This window comes from Paroedura picta, chromosome 7 (assembly GCF_049243985.1).
Source record: "Paroedura picta isolate Pp20150507F chromosome 7, Ppicta_v3.0, whole genome shotgun sequence".
In the NCBI taxonomy this organism is placed as follows: domain Eukaryota; kingdom Metazoa; phylum Chordata; class Lepidosauria; order Squamata; family Gekkonidae; genus Paroedura; species Paroedura picta.
In genome coordinates, this window is record NC_135375.1 from 3,815,864 (window position 1) to 3,834,321 (window position 18,458).

The window sequence follows — 18,458 nt, forward strand, 5'->3', positions numbered from 1 at the left end:
CCACACTGTGCTGGGAAGATGACGTTGTAGGAATAGTATTATAATCTGCACAGCCAACCGGATCAAAGCTTTGCTGGGCAGACCTGACCCCACCTAACTTTCAGAAACACCTGGTGAGCACCAAGGAAGAACTTGGCCTAAGCCCAGAAAAGTGCATGAAGGTCAAAAGGTCACCTCCACTGGAGACAGCCCCCAGTTCTCTCTGGAGCAACTCCCCAGCTTAGAGGGGGGGGGGGAATTATGCATTTTAGCACTGAAGGCTTTTGTGGGGTTTTTGGATGACAACTTGTGGGTTGCTAGCTTCTGCGGGCTAATCAGTAAGCCATGCATGGGAAAAACTGGCTTTATTAACCAAAATACAGTTTTAGGACTTGAAAGATAATAACAGACAAGCACTCCAAGCCTGTTCTTAAACTTTTGGGGGTTCCCCCCACCCCCACAAGCACACCCAAAGGCACAACCCATTTGAGCAATAAGAAATCTATCCAGTTGGCAACCCGGCCCTTTCAGGAAAGACCCTTTCTGAGAAATCAGTTTCTTAGTTGAAAACAAGAAATGTTAGGGGAGTCTTTTGGGCCCCCAGATGTAAGGAGTCCATCAAGAGCCAGTTGTGGTTCACATCTGCCTTGAGCTTCTTCATATGCACAAGATTTAGACACAGTAAAGGGCGAGACTCTCCGTCAAGAAAAATCCAATTGTCTCCAGAGCTGCTTTCTTAACAACGGAGGACAGAGGAGCAGAAACATTTCTATTGCAGAAATCTGTACTTCTCTGTCATTCTACTGGATCCTAGGAATCTGTGTCCCACAAATCACTTCTTCATGGTAGGATCCTTGCATGGCCAGTGGCAAAACGGATATGAAAGTCCCATCCAGATTTGCTGAGTGTTCATTTGACAGTCTAGCATACCGGCCCAGAACACACCGGACACAAAATCTGTCTTGACTGTTCCCTTTGAAATAATTTTTTCAAATAAGGAAATCTACAGAACAAGATTCAGTCGGCTGAGTTGGAAACGCCTCCTGCCTTTTGCCTGATGTGACTGCCCTCGGCCTTAACTGTACCTCTTCTCTAGCTTTTCCAACATACGGTGTTTGGGATCCGGAGCCCACAGGCATCCCTCAGCTCCACAAGCAGTCCTGATGTCAGGGTTTTTTGTTGGCCTCCTCCCGCCCAACGGAGCGAAGCTGCTTCCCCGCACGGCCCGCCCCTCTGCTCCCGCCCTGCTTCCTCTTCGCCTGGCCCTGGGACTCAGAGTTCATCGCCTCCGCCCAGAAGGCATCGAAAGAGCCAGGCGCCTGATATCCCGGCTCCTGCGTGTCCAGGGGGTCTTTGCTCAGCAGAATGCAGATGGCCGGGACATTCCGCTTGACAGTCAAAGGATCCAGGCCCGCCTCGGGCACGAGGGGCTCCCAGATCTCCTCCGTCTGCCGGAAGAACACCTTGGTGATCTGATGCAGGCTCCGGAGCCGCCGCTTCATGATCTCCACGCAGGTGATGGTCTTGCTGATGGCTTTGCCGGTGCCGCTGAAGAGGACCTGCCGCACCGAATCCAGCTCCATTTTGCCGATGGCGTAGCCCACCAGGTTCCGGATTTTGCTGCCGTCCTTCACTTTCATCTCAATGATGTCCTCAGGCAGGTTGCTGAACGGGAGGGGGGAGGGCTTCTCCACGGTTTTGGCCTTCTGGTAGTTCTCCATAATTCACACTGTGGCCAAGGAGAGAGAGAGCACAGTTGTTGACTACGTCCAGCAGATTAATTCCAGATGCCTCTACAAATATTACTGCCATGTTCGGCCTCCCAATCTTCTCGGGAGTGTTAAGAGGTTCAACAGACCTGGGGGTCCTTCACCCCCCCCCAACCTCCATGTCCCTTTCGTTTTTCTGTACTTTCCCCCCTCCTCCATCCCACGGTCGGTTTGCACAGAGGGGTTGGAAATTCACTGCCAGGAATGGCAAAGAAATTAGACTGGGTGTCTCCTAGATTCGTACCTTTTAGATCAAAAGCCTGCTCTATGGGAACTATTTCTCCCACTTAAGCTATTCCCCCCCCCCATATATAGACCTCTGTGATTGTCTCTGTCAGTGTCCTTGTTCTCGCAAAATCCAGCCTCCATATTCAGTGGCGCTTATGAAAGCCTCGGCCTTCCTGCCCTGTTGTTGGCCCTCCAAAAGAACCAGCTAGCCACTGTGTGAGACAGGATGCTGGGGCTAGATGGACCACTGGGATGATCCAGCAGGGCTGTTCTGAGGTTCTTATGTGGAATACTGGCTAACAACCACACCCATACATGCAGGATCTAGAACAGGGGTAGTCAAACTGCAGCCCTCCAGATGTCCTGCGTTCGCTGGCAGGGGCTCGTGGGAATTGTAGTCCGTGGACATCTGGAGGGCCGCAGTTTGACTACCCCTGATCTAGAAATAGATCCTGCTTTAGGATGCTTAGGGCTGATCCTGCGTTGGGCAGGGGGTTGGACTAGATGGCCTGTACGGCCCCTTCCAACTCTATGATTCTGTGATTATAATAGGCAATAACTCATTCTGAAGCACACAGACTCAAATCCACCCGTGCTGATGTAAGATGCCCATAACCACTAGAGCATCACTAGTGTGCAGAGAGAAAGGCCTACCAAAACATCAGCCCCAGCCCCTCTTCTCTTGTGTTTTAGCAGCACCCATCTTGAAAGGCTGCATCAAAACCAGGAGAGCTGGAGAGGAGGGGGGGGGTGTCCCTCCACACGAGGAGCACCCCCTGCAGCATGCACGCAAATGCAGCTGTTTCCTCCTTCTCCATTCTGCCGCCAACCCAAAGACGGAAGCCCTATATTTGCATCCATGTTGCAGCCACACCTAACAGAACATATTGGTGTGCAGCATTTTTATAAAGGCGCAGGGTTATTGTAGGGTCTCCCCTCTGAGCAAATATGGGCGATCCAAATATGGCAGCCGGGCCTCGTAGCCCCCCGGGGCCTTTCCAGCCCGCCGAAGCAGTGTTGCCACCCTCCCGGCGGGGCCTGGAGGGCGCCCAGAGGCCTGGCCGGGCTACAGAAACCGGCTTCCTCGGAGGGAAACGGCGCCTCCGGCCTCCCCTGCCACAACCCCCCCCCCCTCCAATCTCCCGCAGTCTCCCGGCTGGAGTTGGCCACCCTGCGCGAAGCCCCCCCCCTCCACTCTGCATGCCACGTAGGGACTCTGCACGTGCCCAGAGGCTGCGCCCCGCTCCCCCCCTCCCCGCCCGCGCTGTAGGGTGGCGGGAGACCCCCGGCCCTTCCCCCCGCTCGCCCCCCACTCACCGGCCGCCCCGACCCTCCACACAGGCACCAAGATGGCGCCGCGCATGCGCTCTCCGGGAAGCGGACGCCCCCACGCATGCGCGCAGAAGGGAGCCGGCCGGGTCAGGGGAGGCGCGTGCGCACAGGCAAGGCGGGCCGCCCGGCTCCTCCGTATCGGATTGGCGCAGGTCGGCTTAGGCCCCGCCCCCTCGCCCTTCCCCGCGTGGGACGGCATCTGGGCCGCCTGCAGGGGGCGCTGCCCTGCGAAGAGAAGTTTTTGCCCCGCTGAAAACTGGATTGTGCCGCGTACACGTGGCTGAGCCTTCGCACGAGTATCATTGCCCCGTGCATTGCGCCTGAGGGTCGGGGATGGCCTCCCCTGCAACCGCAGCTCTACCCAGCCCCAGGGACCAGCTCCCCGGGAGAAAAAGGGTGCATTTGGGTGGCTTTAGGGCGCTGTACCCCACTGGGGTCCCAGTCCACCCAGGCTCCACCCCAACCCCCAGGGGTTTCCAACCTGGATCCAGCAACCCTAATCCCCCCACCCCTCTAGGGATGCCAGCCTCCAGGTGGGGCCGGGGGCTCATGTCCAGGCGACAGATCTGACCCCCTGGAGAAAATGGCTGCGTTGGACTCTGGCCCCTTGGGGTCCTCTGAGCCCTTCCCTGGGCGCCACCCCCAAATGGCCAGGCATTTCCCAGCCTGCAGCCCAGGTGCCAGGTCATCCCAGCTAATCTTGCAGCTCTCTCTCTCTCTGTTCCCCATCTGATTCGCCCTCCAGAAGAGGGGAGGAAACAGTCTTGTGTCAGAGCTGAGCCTCAGGGAGACGGGGCCAAGCTCGTCCCCTGGTCTATCTGATTAAAAGCAGCAGGTGATGTGGGAGACCTTCCTCTGCATGAGCTCTGCTGGTCAGAGTAGACAATAGTGACCTGGATGGGCTCTGACTCAGTGGAAGAGCCTTGGCCTGACAGGCAGAAGGTCTCAGGTGTAGTCCTGGGCACCCCCAGTTCAAAGGATCAAGCAGGAGGGGATGGAAAGACCTTTCTCTGGCGGAGACCCTGGAGAGTCCTTTGAGGGACCAAGGATCTGCCCCATGTATTCAAGGACTTGATCTCCTGTGATCAGTGATAAAGCTGACCAATTCACCCCAATATATCAATAATCTCTGCGCATTAACAATTTTATCTTTAATTTACAGTACTTACAAACCCACACTGGTCAGACCTCACCTGGAGTACTGTGGGGTCAAAAAGGAGGTGGACAAAATGGAGAGGGGGCAGAGGAGAGTGAGAAGGATGATCCAGGGCCTCCTGGGGCCCAAGTAAGTCCTAGCAGGAAAGGCTGAGAGACATGAGTGCATTCAGCCTGGAGGAGAGGAGGTTGAGAGGAGACAGGCTGCCTATCTTGTAGTATCTGAAAGGTGGTCACTTGAATCTCCTGAGTCGTGATTGGCTTAGTTGGAGACTTCCTGCTCCTCTGAGCACACTTCCTGCTCTCTTTCCCTCCACAACAGCTAGCCAGTTAGACAGCTGGGACTCTCTCTGTCCTCCTTACCATGTTATTTGCCAGGCATTCTTGAAACTGCTGGTGCTGCACAATGCCTTTTCACATTCACATTCTGCCAACAGAAACATCATCTGACAGAGTCTGTATCCACTAGTCAGAGAATCATAGAATCATAGAGTTGGAAGGGACCTCATGGGTCATCTAGTCCAACCCCCTGCACTGTGCAGGGCACTCACAACCCTAGTCCACCCTGTGCTTTGCATGACATCCATTTTGGGGACAGCATGTTTTTTCCATCCCAGAGATTCCCAGGTCCTTCTGCCTCTTCTCATAGGCCATGGTCTCCAAGCCCTGCATCAGACTCCTCTCAGCTTATCACTTCCCTACCAAAGCCGAACACAGTTCTCACGTGATGCTTCACGGAACAAGCAGCAGCCTTCTTCGTGCTTCTGGTGTGGGGTAGTGCTTAAAGAACAAAGGCTTCTAATAAGGAGAACTGGGTTTGATTCCCCGCTGTTTCGCATGCAGCCATATGGATGACTTTGGGCCAGGCTCAGTTCTCTTACAGCTGTTCTCACAGTTCTCTCAGAGCTCTCAGTCCCACCATCCTTGCAGGGCGTCTGTTGTGGGGAGAGGAAGCGAAGGTGGATTGTAAACCGCTTGCAGACTGGTAAAGAAAAGTGGGGTATAAAAACCGCAGCTTTTTTTCTTCTTCTGGGAGGGGCTCAGAAGCTGCCCAAGCTGTCCCTTACCTGCAAGCCGTCCCTGCTAGTGCCACCTAGGAGTCTCCTTCCCCTGGGAAAGTCAGGAAGCCCGGTGGGTAGAAGGAGACCAGGCGGAGCTGAGGGTGTGCGGCACAAGCCGCCTGCAGCTTCTTCTTGGTGGCTCGACTGAAAAAGTTCATTGTCAGCCTGGAAAGAGGAAAGAGAGACACAGCAAAAGCAGGAAGGGGACGGTCAACAACTTCCAAGTGCCGTGTGTGTGTGTGTGTGTGTGTGTGTGTGTGTGTGTGTGTGTGGACGGGGGCTGGGCTGGCTGCTACTTGAGCCACTGCCAGGAATTGAGCTCTGCCAGGAATTATGCAAGGTCCTCTATTGGGTGAGTCCTTTGGGAGAAACTCCCAAGGCAGAGATTGGGGAGAAAAGGAGGATCACAGTTTCCAGAGAGCCAGAAGACTCCAGGGAGTAGTCAATGGGTCCAATGGGGTTTTTTTTGTACCCTGTGAGGTAGGTGAGGCTGAGAGAACTCTAAGAGAACTGCTGTGCAAGAGCAGCTCTACGAGAACTATGGCTGGCCCAAGTTCACTCAGCTGGCTGCATGCTGAGGAGTCGGGGATCAAACCTGGTTCCCCAAACCTGGTTAGAGGCCACTCTCTTAACCAAGCTATGGCAATCATTTTATTGCTGACTCCGCCTCCTGAGACCGCCATTTTGTCACTGCGCCCACCAGGCTATGTCAGAATTGTGGGGAGAGGAAGGGCAGGTGATTGGAAACAGCTTTGATTTTCCTTTGGGGAGAGAATAGTGGCATGTAAGAACCAGCTCTTCTTCTTCAGCCTCCTGCCTCACAGGGCTGACCACTCCAAGCGACACCCGATGCAGACACTCACGCCAGTCTCTGGAGCCTGCAGCTCGGCCTCTTCAGCGCCACGCTCAGCTGGCTGACGCCCTCATCCCCCAGCCGGTTCTCCCCCAGGCCCAGCTCCATCAGGGTCTCGCTGGTTTCCACGACCGAAGCCACGTCCTCGCATGCAGCGGCTGTGAGCCCGCAAGAGTGCAGCCTGCCAAAGAGATGGGTCACCCTGAGAGTCTGTCTGGAGCAGGAGAAAAAGAGCCAGAGTCCAGCAGCAGCGAATCTGTGGCAGGGCAGATGAGCTTCGGGAAGTCACTTGCTCACTTCTCCAGCTACAGCTAGAATGTGAGTCCTTCTGATATCACCAGGTTGACGGATTTCTACTCCGTGCCGCTAAATTGCCTCCCATGCAGGTGCATCATTATCAGCAGCCATGCGAGTCTGTCTGCAGCAGGAGAAAAGAGCCGGCGTCCGGGAGCACGTTAAGGACAGACACAATTTGGGGCAGGGGAGGAGCTTTTGGGAGGCGGTGCCCTGAAGACGTGACTCCAGAAAGGGACTCCTGCCCTGCCTCAAATCTGGTCAGTCTTGAAGCTGCTCCTGGACTCTGGCTCTTTTCTGCTGCCCAAGAGAACAAGGAGACGGGTCATCCCGGGTCATCTCATGTCTGCAGCCTGGGCCCCTTGGAGGGAGGCAGGTAAGGAGCCTGTGAGCCATGAAGACCCAAGACAGAAGGGCCCTTAGCTCAGTGGTTCTCACCCTAGGGGTTGGGACCCCTTTGGGGGTCGAATGACCCTTTCACAGGGGGTCGTGGCAGGGCAAGCAGCCCTTCACTCCAAGGGGGTCCCAAAGTGGCCGACATCGCTCCTCTTCCATTTCATCCACACAACAGCCTTGCAGGGTAGAACGAGCAAGAGCGTTCGTCTGTCTGGAGCAGCAGAAAAGAGCGAGATGGGCATGGTGGGACAAGAGGCAGAACTGAACTGAGAAACCCCGGGGGGAAAAAAACAATTTAAATGCAGTCATGAACAATGGATCTTCACGCCATGGGTCAGTTTTGGTTTAATTTCTGAGAAAGAACCCTTGCATCATTTTATGATTGGGGGTCCCCACAACATGAGGAACTGCATTAAAGAGCTGCAGCATTAGGAAGGTTGAGGACCACTGCTTAGCTGGACAGCCCCCCTCTCTGCCTCAGCCCCACCATGTGCTGCTTGGGGTAATAATACAGATCTACCTAGGAGGGTATTTTGACCAGCGGGTTGGATCTCACCAGAGCTTGGAAGCTAAACAGGTTAGTCGTGGGATGGGAGACCACCCAATATCTTGAGGGTTGCTCAGCAGCAGCAGGCAATGGCCGACCACCTCTTCAGTGCTTGACTGGGAAGCCTGGGAGGGTTCCCCTAAGTCAGCTGTGACTGGAGGGCTCTTTTCACCACCTCCCCCCGAAATCCCCAGTGGCCAATCAGAAGCCTTGCTGGCAAAAGCACCCCTTGGCCACCCCTGTTTTCTGAAAAACATTTGGGAAGCACCAGGAAAATGCCAGCGGGGCCCTGGCATCCATGGGTCTGCTGTTGGGGATGCCTGCATGAGATCTGCAGAGCAAGTCAACACTCTGAGCCAGACTGTGACGTCTGAGAGCACACGGGCACATAAATCCAGCGGGATGCCCTTAACCCTCTCCACCCTCCCTGCAGCCCCCGGGAGCCAGGCACAAGCAAGCCACGTACGTGAGTCTTTGCAGCCTGGACTGTGGATGCTTCAGCCCCTCACACAGTTGCCGGACTCCCAAGTCCCCCAGATGATTCTCTGCCAGGTCCAGCTCTGCCAGGCTCCGGTTAGATGCCAGGACCCGTGAAAGGGCCTCGCATGCAGCAGCTGTAAGTTTGCAAGAATTCAGCCTGTGGAAGACCAGGAACAGGTTAGGGCTGGCGTTGGGAGAAAACAGCTGCCAGGAGGGAACTGGGAACGGCCAGGTCAGCCAAGGCCGACCTAATCTTGCCAAATCTCGGAAGCTAAGCAGGATCGTTTCCCGGCTGTATCTAGGAAGCGAACCACGAGGTGTCTCTGACTCCCTCTCCAGTTAAGCTCTGGCACTAATATGGGGGCAAACAGCTGTAGACCGGCCATTTGTTCCTGTGTCGTATTGATGTATTTTAAAGAATCCATTTAATGGGAAGCAATAACTGAGGTTTTATTGTAGTTTCATAAACTTGGATTGTGTGCTTTTGACTGTATGGTAACCTGCCTCAAGCCTCTAGGTAACCCCCCCCCCCAGAAAACAAAAAAAGGGTCACCCTGGTTAGCATTTGGATGGGAGACCATCGAGGAAGTCCAGGCAGGCACAGGCAAACCACCTTGGACCATCTCTTGGGTGCTGGAGGCTGACCCTGCCCTGAGCAGAGGATGGGACTAGATGGCCTTGATGGCCCCTTCCCACTCTAGGAGTCTTCCTTTGTAACCTCCATAGACCTGGGTTTGTCATGAGTTGGTCTTGAGCACTTTCACATGTGCTAAAGAATGCATCACCAATGTAATCACACCACCTCCAGTACATGCCAGGAGTGACATCAGCAGCAGAGGGCAGGGCTTGGCAGCACGTTGGGGACCCCTGGGCCGGGTGTTTCTTTGCACTACATGCCTGGACAGGCTTCAGTCCTTGTCTCATATCGAAACCACCAACCACTTACCGGAGCCTCTGGAGCGGACTGCTGGAACTGATCAGTCTGTCACACAAATGGATCACGCCCGAGTCACACAAAGGATTTTCACCCAGGTCCAGACTGCTCAGGCCACGGTTGGTCTCCAGAGCCTGGGTGAGAGCTTCACACGTGGCAGTGGATAGTTCACAGCGATTCAGCCTGTACAGTAGAAATAGCATAGTTGTGAGTGTCCTGCACAGTGCAGGGAGTTGGACTAGATGACCCTGGAGGGCCCTTCCAACTCTATAGAATCATGCGTCATCTAGTCCAACCCCCTGCACTATGCAGGACACTCACAACCCTCTCGCTCCTCCACTGTCACCTGCCACCCCCTTGAGCCTTCCCAGAATCAGCCTCTCCGTCAGATGGCTCTCCAGCCTCTGGTTAAAAATCTCCAGAGAACCCACCACCTCCCGAGGAAGCCTGTTCCACTGAGAAACCGCTCTGACTGTCAGGAACTTCTTCCGGATGTTGAGACAGAATTTCTTTTGAATTAATTTTGTTCCATTGGTTCTGGTCTGTCCCTCTGGGGCAAGAGAGAACAGCTCTGCTCCATCCTCTGCATGGCATCCTTTTAAATACTTGAAGATGGTTACCAGATCCCCTCTCAGCCGTCTCCTCGCCAGGCTAAACAGACCAAGCTCCCCCAACCTTTCCTCATATGTCTTGGTCTCCAAACCCCTCACCATCTTTGTTGTCCTCCTCTGGACACGCTCCAGTTTGTCAACATCCCTCTTCAACTGGGTGCCCAAAACTGAACACAGGACTCCAAGTGAGGCCAAACCAGAGCAGAGTATGATTCTATGATAATGTGAAGGGGTAATTTCTTTACTGACTTCACTTGTTTCATACTTTGCCTTTCCCTTCAAGGGGAACCCTAATTGCTCCTCTCTTCCTGTAGTGGAATGGGCTTCCTCAGGAGGTGGGAAGCTCCCCCTCACTGGCGGTCTCCAAGCAGAGGCTGGACAGATCCTTCTCCTGGGTGCTTGAGGCTGATCCTGCACTGAGCAGGGGGTGGGACTAGATGGTCTGCATGGCCCCTTCCCACTCTAGGATTCTAGGAGTCTAGTTCAGCAGTGGAAGGGGCTGCCTAAGGAGGTGGGGAGCTCCCCCTCACTGGCCGTCTTCAAGTAGCGGCTGGACAGATCCTTTTCCTGGATGCTTGAGGCAGATCCTGCACTGAACAGCGGGTGGGACTGGATGGCCTGCATGGCCCCTTCCCACTCTAGGATTCTAGGAGTCTAGTTCAGTAGGGGAAGGGGCTGCTTCAGGAGGTGGGAAGCTCCCCCTCACTGGCTGTCTTCAAGCAGGGGCTGGACAGATCCTTCTCCTGGATGCTGGAGGCTGATCCTGCACTGAGCAGGGGGTGGGACTAGATGGCCTGGATGGCCCCTTCCCACTCTAGGATTCTAGGAGTCTAGTTCAGCAGTGGAAGGGGCTGCCTCAGGAGGTGGGGAGCTCCCCCTCACTGGCCGTCTTCAAGCAGGGGCTGGACAGATCCTTCTCCTAGATGCTTGAGGCAGATCCTGCACTGAGCAGCGGGTGGGACTGGATGGCCTGCATGGCCCCTTCCCACTCTAGGATTCTAGGAGTCTAGTTCAGTAGGGGAATGGGCTGCCTAAGGAGGTGGGGAGCTCCCCCTCACTGGCCGTCTTCAAGCAGAGGCTGGACAGATCCTTCTCCTGGGTGCTTGAGGCTGATCCTGCACTGAGCAGGGGGTGGGACTAGATGGCCTCCATGGCCCCTTCCCACTCTAGGATTCCAGGAGTCTAGTTCAGCAGTGGAAGGTGCTGCCTAAGGAGGTGGGGAGCTCCCCCTCACTGGCCGTCTTCAAGCAGCGGCTGGACAGATCCTTCTCCTGGGTGCTTGAGGCTGATCCTGCACTGAGCAGGGGGTGGGACTAGATGGCCTCCATGGCCCCTTCCCACTCTAGGATTCTAGGAGTCTAGTTCAGCCGTGGAAGGGGCTGCCTCAGGAGGTGGGGAGCTCCCCCTCACTGGCCGATCTCATGGCAGATTCAAACCTAGCTCTCCTGGATCCCAGTCTAAGGCTCTCACCACTATACCTCAGTGTTACAAGTAGCAGCTGGATCCCTGAGGGAAGTGGACTCTGGCTTGCGGTATAACTGAGCCATTTGCCTTTAGGGTCTTTATTGAAGCCACAGGAGTGAAGGCCCCTTACCCAACCTGGATAGCTCAGGCAAGCCCCTTCCCATCCGATCCAGAAGCCATGCAGTGGTGGCCTTGGTTAGTATGGAAGACCTCCAGGAATCCCTGAATCTCCCCCACGTACTTACTGGATGTCTGAAGAGGTCTGCAGTCCAGGGATGAGCTGCTCAATTTCTGCAGCTCCCAGCGTGTAGCCGGAGAGCCAGGGCGGGCGGGACGCCTCGGCAGCCAGCAGGCAAAAGGAAAGAGCTGCAAAGTCCAGCTGGGTGGAGAGCTGATCTCGAAGATCCAGCGTGGCCACATGTCCCATCACGCTCTTGGCGAACTCAACGTCCTCCACCTCATAGACGCAGTGGCACAACTCCAGAAGGCGCTCCGGCTTCCGGAAGGAATTCTGCTTGGCTTCTCCTTCCACCCACTTCAACAATTCCAGCAAGAGGCCCACCCGGGAGGTCTGGCAGCCCCACGTGTCCTGCAGGGCACTCAGCCTCCTGGCGTTGGAGAGGCCGAAGAGGAAGCGCACCAGCATGGAGTAGACACCGCCATGTTCCTTCTGGTTGCCCAGGACTTTGTTCAGATCAGTCTGGGAGGAGACGGAGCCGCCGTCTTTCTCCAGCAGAAAGTGTAAGGCGGCCAAAAACTCCTGGAAGCCTAAGTGGGCGAACTTATACATGTCCGGTGCAAAGACATCTCGATGGAGAACCCAGCCGCTCGCAGAAAGGGCTTCCAGGTCTGGACCTCCAAGGCCATGCATCTTCAGGGCAGCTTCATCCAAGACTGTCCTCTTGCCCAGCACCCCGTCTCTCGCCAGGGAGCATAGAGCTTCCAGGTTGCTCAGCCAAGAGTGACCGTCAAGGATACCAAAGAGGAGCTGCATGTGAATTTCGGTGAGCGTTGCCATCTCTGGAATCTCCTTGAGGAGGTGGCTTTGTGGCTTCCTTCTGACCAGGGAGCAGATAATCGCACAGGTCATAGGAAGGAAGCACAGGCCGGACAGGGCTTCATTGCTCTGGACGGTTTCCAAGGTTTGGGCGGCTTCTTCCTGGTTCCCCAAGAAGCGGTGGAAATACTCCTCCCGCTGAGCTGGGCGGAACCCCAGAACCTCCACAAACTGCGGCGACCTCAGGCTCGGCCGGAGGGCCCCGAGAGCCGTGGGTCTTGAGGTCACAATGAGGCGGCTCCTGGGAAGGAGCTTTTTCGCGAGAAGGCCCCTCACCAGCTCCTCCGGGGCCTGCTTTTTGTGTAGGTCGCTGCTCAGCATCTCGCCCGGGAGACCCGGGTGCTGCAGCTCCTCAAAACCATCCACAATGACCAAGAGGCTGTCTTGGTTCGCGAAGACGTCCTCTGCGAGGAGCGTCCCTGCAGGACAGCTGCCGAGAACCAGGTCCACCACACTCAAAGGTTCCCTGTTGCGGCTCACGGCTCCACCGGGGAGGTAGAAGACGAAGTCAAACCTTTCCTGCCAGAGCTTGCCGGACGCCCAGTCCAGCATCAGCTTCCACATGGCGCTGGTTTTCCCTCCTCCGGCAGGCCCCAGCAACACGACGGTTCGGGGGCTTTGGCGCTGGGCGTCCGAATCAAAGAGACTCTCCAACCTGACCTGGAGGAGCCCTTGGGGGTGAGCCTCCATCTCCCAGTGCTTCCACCGCATGGCCATCAGTTCATGAGCTCTCTCCTGCAGACACGCAGTCCGGGTTAGAAGCAAGTCGGTGTAGCTTTGACGGAGGCTCACCGTTGTGCCCAGGTGGATGGGCTGTTCCCACCGGCTCCCAAAGGCTTCCTGGATATGCTGCTTGTATTTCTTCCTGCCATCTAGTGGAGTCACACAGAGGAGGGGGTTGGCCGGCGTTCCAAAATTATCCTGCATCAGAGTTGCAAACTTTGCATGCGAGCACCGGTTTGGCCACGGAGCTCAGCTCTTCGCCTCCTGTTTAATCCCCACAACAACCCTATGAGGTAGGTTAGGCTAGGAGAGAAAGGGCGTGTGTGAGTCTGGACCGGGCTCTGGAATGTGCTTTTCAAAAGCAAATACTGCCATGGTGAGGACAGGAAAATGTTTGAAAGATTAAAATGGTTAAGACTAGAATGTGCCTCTTGTTTCCTCAGGTCTGAGGGGGGAACCTGAATTTTTACAAACATTGAGACTTGAAGAACACCCCATGGGGCAGGACTAGGGTGACCAGGTCCCTCAGTGGGGGATGGGGGCATTGCGTGGCCATAGTCAGGTGAGAGCCTGGGGTGGACAGGGGCCTTGGTGGCTGCAATAGCATAGAGCCCCCTCCCCAAAACAGCCCTTTGCTCATGGGGAGCTGGCCTCTGTAGTCTGGAGATGAGCTAGAATTCCAGGGGATCCCCAGGCCCCACCTGGAACCTGGCAACCCTCGGCAGTTCCCAACACTGGCCGGGGAATTCCAGGAGATTTGGGGGCGGGGCCCAGAAAGGGTGGGGTTTGGGAAGGGGCTTCAGCAGGTACAATGCCATCCTCTCTTTCAAGCATGATTCCTAGACAGCTCCAGGCCCCATCTGTAAGTTTTTATTTATTTATTTGGATTTTTATACCGCCCATTCTTTACAGCTCTGGCCGGTTGGCAACCCTTGGGCAAGCAGGTGACTCTGGGAGTGCTGAGGCAGTGTTGCCAATCTCCAGGCGAGGCCTGGAGCTCCCCTGAATGACAGCTGCCCTCCAGGCTCCCCTTGAGCAACTGGCGGCTTGGGTGGGCAGCCTTTCTGGCATTCTATCCCTCTGAGGTCCATCCCCAAACTCTGCTGTCCCCAGTTGCCACCCCCTAATCTCCAGGAATTTCACAGCCTGGAGTTGGCAGCCCCGTGCTGAGCGGCTGGGCTGCCCCTCCGCCCGCCCTGCTCCTAAGGGCAGCCCTCTTACCGTTCCTTTTCCATTTCTGGAGCCTGGAGGCAGAACCACGCAGGCCGATGGCCTTCAGGACCTCGAGGGCCGCGTCTCGGGCCCCTTCCTGGCCGTAGGTGTGGAGCATGAGTTGCACGGTGTCCACGGTGTCGGCCTCCCGCAGCTGGCCCCAGGGGATGGGGGCCCTGCCCTCCGCCTTCAGGAAGCACAGCTGGTTCTTGAAGCGCTTGAAGTTGTCCCCACGCAGGTCATCCAGGGCAAAGAGGAGGGCTGCTTCCAGGGACTCGCCTTCCTCCTCCATCCTGCCTCCTCCGAGAAGCCCAGCACGGCCGGGATCCAGCGAGGACTGAGCCTGCCAGCTGGTGCTTTCCCTTTCGGGCGGCTTAACTTATTAACCAGACCAGTGCTCAGGGGCAGCTAATGATCGACAGAAAGGGAGGCCAGCCAAGAGAGGGGTGGTTGCTGAAGGCAGGCAGGCAGGCAGGCGGACTCACGGAGATCTGATTACGAGAAAAGACAATCGCTCCGTTTAGTATTAACTGGAAACCCAGGATGGCCTTTTTGCACTAAAAGGAAAATGAACGAGAACGGAAGATTTGTGATTCTGATGATTAATTCGGTTGGGGGGGGGGGAGGAAATAAAACAGGAGTGTTTTTCCTGTTATAATTGCAACGGAAGGGATTCGTTTGTAATTTCCCATGTACTTTATAGATCTGTACCTTTTCTCTTTTTTCCTTAGGACAAACCATTAGGGGGAAACATGCATTCAGCTCACATGTTGAATGAAACAGCAAAAAAAAAAAAATCTGGGGACAACACTGAGATCGTTCTGTTGTATTTATGTTTGTAATTGGGGCAGTATAGGGACAGACCCCACAACACCTGAGCTATTGGCCAAGGGCTGCTGTGAAATTAACTATCTAATGCAATACGCACCTGTATAACAACAAATTTGACTTTTTTTTTGGAACTGATGTAATCACTTCAAGGTTCTTTAATGATAGCTGCAGCTAACTCCGTTCACTGGAACAGAAATGACAGCTTATTGTTTACTATGATATTGTTTCATTGTAGGGTTTCAAGTTTAACCTTGATTTAATTTGTTTCTTATGTAGGTATAAAAGAGACCAGCCTAGTTTGTAGCTCTTTAGTTACATTGAGTGGAAACACCTGTGGTGCCACTGAGAATGTAGGAGTGTAAACTCTTCAATTCAGGTTTGCATTTGGGGACTCACAGAAAACAGACCCCATGAGGCGTGAGCTATTATTGCCCAAGTGATGCTATGAAATTTCAGGGGTCGTCAAACTGCGGCCCTCCAGATGTCCATGGACTACAAATCCCAGGAGCCCCTGCCAGCGAACGCTGGCAGGGGCTCCTGGGAATTGTAGTCCATGGACATCTGGCGGGCCGCAGTTTGACTACCCCTGTCCATCCATGTACCAAGGTACGTCAGGATTCTAAAGTATATTGCAAATCTTGTTGCACTGAAATCTTTGGTCAGAAAATGATGTAATTAAGATTATGTACTTTTAAAATGTTTATTAAAAACTTTTAAAAAGAAAAATAATAAAGATTATGTACTTTTATCTTATATTTGCAGGAGTCATCACTGAGGAAGCTCCTCTGTGGTTTTTGACCAGGACCCCGTATTGATTACTCGTGTTATTGAAATAAAATAACTTCAGAAAAAAACACTTCGTTTGGAAGAATTTATTCTACAGCCATTCGATTTCCTTTATTTTTCTGCTGTGAGGAACCGTTGGCTCTTTTTTGGATTTGCAACCTCCAGGTGGGGCCTGGAGATCTTCTGGAACTGCAACTGGCCTCCAGAATACCGAGATCGGTTCCCCTGGAGAAAAGGGCTGCTTTGAAAGGTGAGAGGTATGGAAACACGATACTGGGGGTCCAGCCCCAAATGCCCTGCTCTCCCTGGGCTCCCCCCCAATCCCCTGGAATATCCCCAAAGTTGGCCACCCTAGACAAAGAGGCCTGGCCCGTTCTGGGTGCCAAGCCAGTGCTCTAAGCCCCAAACCCCTGCCCTTGAGGCTGGCAGCTCCAGATTGTGAGGGTGGCGCCTGAGGGAAGCCAGGTTTGGGGAGGAGAGGGATTTCCAACAGGCCCACCCTCCAGAGCAGCCCTGTCCTCCTGGTGAGCTAATCTCTGTCACCTGGAGAGCAGGTGCAATCCCAGGAGATCTCAAGCCACCACCTGGAGGGTGGGCTCCAGTACTCCTCTTCTGCATCCACGGGGCAGTTTGTGGGGCTCACAGCACCTGCCTCACAAGACGGAGCCCCCTTCCCTCAGGACTGCGCCCCCCCCCAGGAGTCAGAAGGGCCCTGCTTCTGCCACGATTGTCAGCACTTGGTGGAAGCGTAGCTGTGGGGGCCTGGGCCCTGCAGATCCATCCTCCCCCTGCGTTAAGGAGCCGGCTTCTGTGTCCTCTCCCGCCCCAATGCGCTTGAGAAAAATGGAGCAAAACCTTCGGGCATCTCCTGCCATGAAGAGTCACCCACACATCCCCGTCTTGAGGAAGCGTAAAAAGAAAAAAGGCAGGGCAGCTTACCCCTCGCGGCCTCCCCAGTGAAGGAAGAACGGCGCCCGATGCTTGGCCCGCAGACTCCTTTGGCCAGTCCCCAGGGCCTCCTGGAAGTCCTCCAGGGAGGCAAATGTAACCTTTAATGGCACGCACACAGAAGTGGAACTGCACAGCCGCTTCCAGGATTCCCTCTCGGAGGCCCCGTCTGCAGCAGGGCTGCTTGAGAGATAAAGCTCCCCCCGCCCTCCCCATGAACCTCCACATCCTGCCCATTTCCTCTCCACGCCAAGACTTTATGAATGAGCCCTTCAGAGCAGGCCTGCGCTACAGTCAAAGGCATTTCACAAGCCAGTGAGCCCCTGTTGGCTCTGGAACTGGAATTGTCAGCCTAAAGAGGCACGATAGAGCTGGCCTAAGTTGGAGGGAGGCGAGCTACTCCTTCCCCCACGCCAGCCGGGCTGCAGGGAAACATTTCAGGAATTACAGGAGTCGAGAAGGACCCACAGATCTTTTAGATCATTCCTTGTTATGAAGCAGCTCATGGAGCTGCAGTTACGCTCCACATCAGAAGAAATGATGTACTGAAAGCCTCTTGAAGAAAAACAGATCTGTCTGACTCAGGAGGTGAATTAGATCACATGCTGAAGGAAGTGAAAATGACTGAGCACTTTGCAAAATGCTTGTGCTTTACTGAGCCTCGCGTTCAGGCGCTGCCACAAAAAGGGCTGTCTTTTAGGAGGCCACAGCACTCTGGGTCAGGGCTTCAGCAGTCTCCTGCAGGTAGCCTTCAAGGGATGCCCCTTCACTGACCTCTTGTCAACAGGACAGAAAGGAAAAAGTCCTTGAAGGCAGTGGCTGGACAGATCCTTCTCCTGGATGCTGGAGGCTGATCCTGCACTGAGCAGGGGGTGGGACTAGATGGCCTCCATGGCCCCTTCCCACTCTAGGATTCTAGGAGTCTAGTTCAGCAGTGGAAGGGGCTGCCTAAGGAGGTGGGGAGCTCCCCCTCACTGGCCATCTTCAAGCAGTGGCTGGACAAATCCTCTTGGATGATTGAGGCTGATCCTGTACTGAGCAGGGGGCGGGACTAGATGGCCTTTGCGGTCCCTTCCCACTCTAGGATTCTAGGAGTCTAGTTCAGCAGTGGAAGGGGCTGCCTGAGGAGGTGGGGAGCCCCCCCTCACTGGTGATCAAGCAGCAGCTGAACAGATTTCTTATCCCGGAAACATGCTGATCCTGAGCAGGGGGTGGGACTAGATGGCCTGCATGACCCTTTCCAGTTCTAGGATGCTATGATTGTTCAGGGGCTCCAATGGACCCCCAGACCCACAATTATGGAATTACTCCTTTCCCCTGCCTCTGTGAGGTAAGTGGGGCTGAAAAAGCTGAGAAATGCTCTGTGACAACCCCTCAATCACGACTGAGACTAGCCCACGGTCACTCAGCTTGCTGTACATAGAGGAGTGGGGAATCAAACCTGGCTCTCCAGATTAGCAGCTTAACTACGACACCAAGCTGGCTCTCTCTGAACACCTTGCCACAGATATTATTTAAAATTGTAAAAACAATATATTCCATAATTCATTTTTTTCAAGAAAAAAAACATGTTCCCTCTCCCCGGTTCCTCTGCTTTTTCCCTGCACCTTCCCCATCTCTGCCAAGGGTTCAATCAGGCATTCAAAGGGGCTGGCCTGTCACCCCCAAGTTCTCACCTTCCGGAGGGGACACAAGGTGTTCTTTTGACAGTCAACGACAAGGCAGCATGTGAGAGATCTACTCTGAATTAATTTCCCCACACATTTTGACCCATGATTCGCCCTGAACCTGCAGCATG

General features: G+C 54.7%; 1 protein-coding gene across 8 annotated transcripts; it reads right to left on the minus strand.

Annotated features, from left to right (window-relative positions):
- Positions 1-329: 329 nt before the first annotated feature.
- On the minus strand, positions 330-16,827 carry RPP25L (ribonuclease P/MRP subunit p25 like). Of its 8 annotated transcripts, none has more exons than XM_077346575.1 (8): positions 16,652-16,827; positions 14,105-14,586; positions 11,349-13,032; positions 9,041-9,211; positions 8,081-8,251; positions 6,388-6,558; positions 5,531-5,689; positions 1,571-1,708 (listed from the first exon to the last, which is right to left on the minus strand). In XM_077346575.1, the coding sequence occupies exons 2-7, from the start codon at positions 14,385-14,387 to the stop codon at positions 5,557-5,559; spliced, it is 2,613 nt and encodes an 870-aa protein (XP_077202690.1). In that variant the 5' UTR covers positions 14,388-14,586; positions 16,652-16,827; the 3' UTR covers positions 1,571-1,708; positions 5,531-5,556. The 8 variants fall into 8 exon arrangements, with proteins under 8 accessions (XP_077202695.1, XP_077202693.1, XP_077202694.1 ...); XM_077346574.1 differs by lacking the exon at positions 1,571-1,708 and adding an exon at positions 3,841-5,398; XM_077346576.1 differs by lacking the exons at positions 1,571-1,708; positions 16,652-16,827 and adding an exon at positions 3,842-5,398 and having other exon boundaries at positions 11,349-13,186; positions 14,105-14,250.
- Positions 16,828-18,458: the final 1,631 nt, after the last annotated feature.

Coding starts and splice junctions, on each gene's coding strand:
- RPP25L (XM_077346575.1), bottom strand. CDS start 14,387: ATGGAGGAGGAAGGCGAGTCCCTGGAAGCAGCCCTCCTCTTTGCCCTG. Junction 9,212..11,348: donor CAGACCTCTTCAGACATCCA/GTAAGTACGTGG, acceptor TCTACTGTACAG/GCTGAATCGCTGTGAACTAT. Junction 6,559..8,080: donor TCCAGGCTGCAAAGACTCAC/GTACGTGGCTTG, acceptor TCTCTTTGGCAG/GCTGCACTCTTGCGGGCTCA.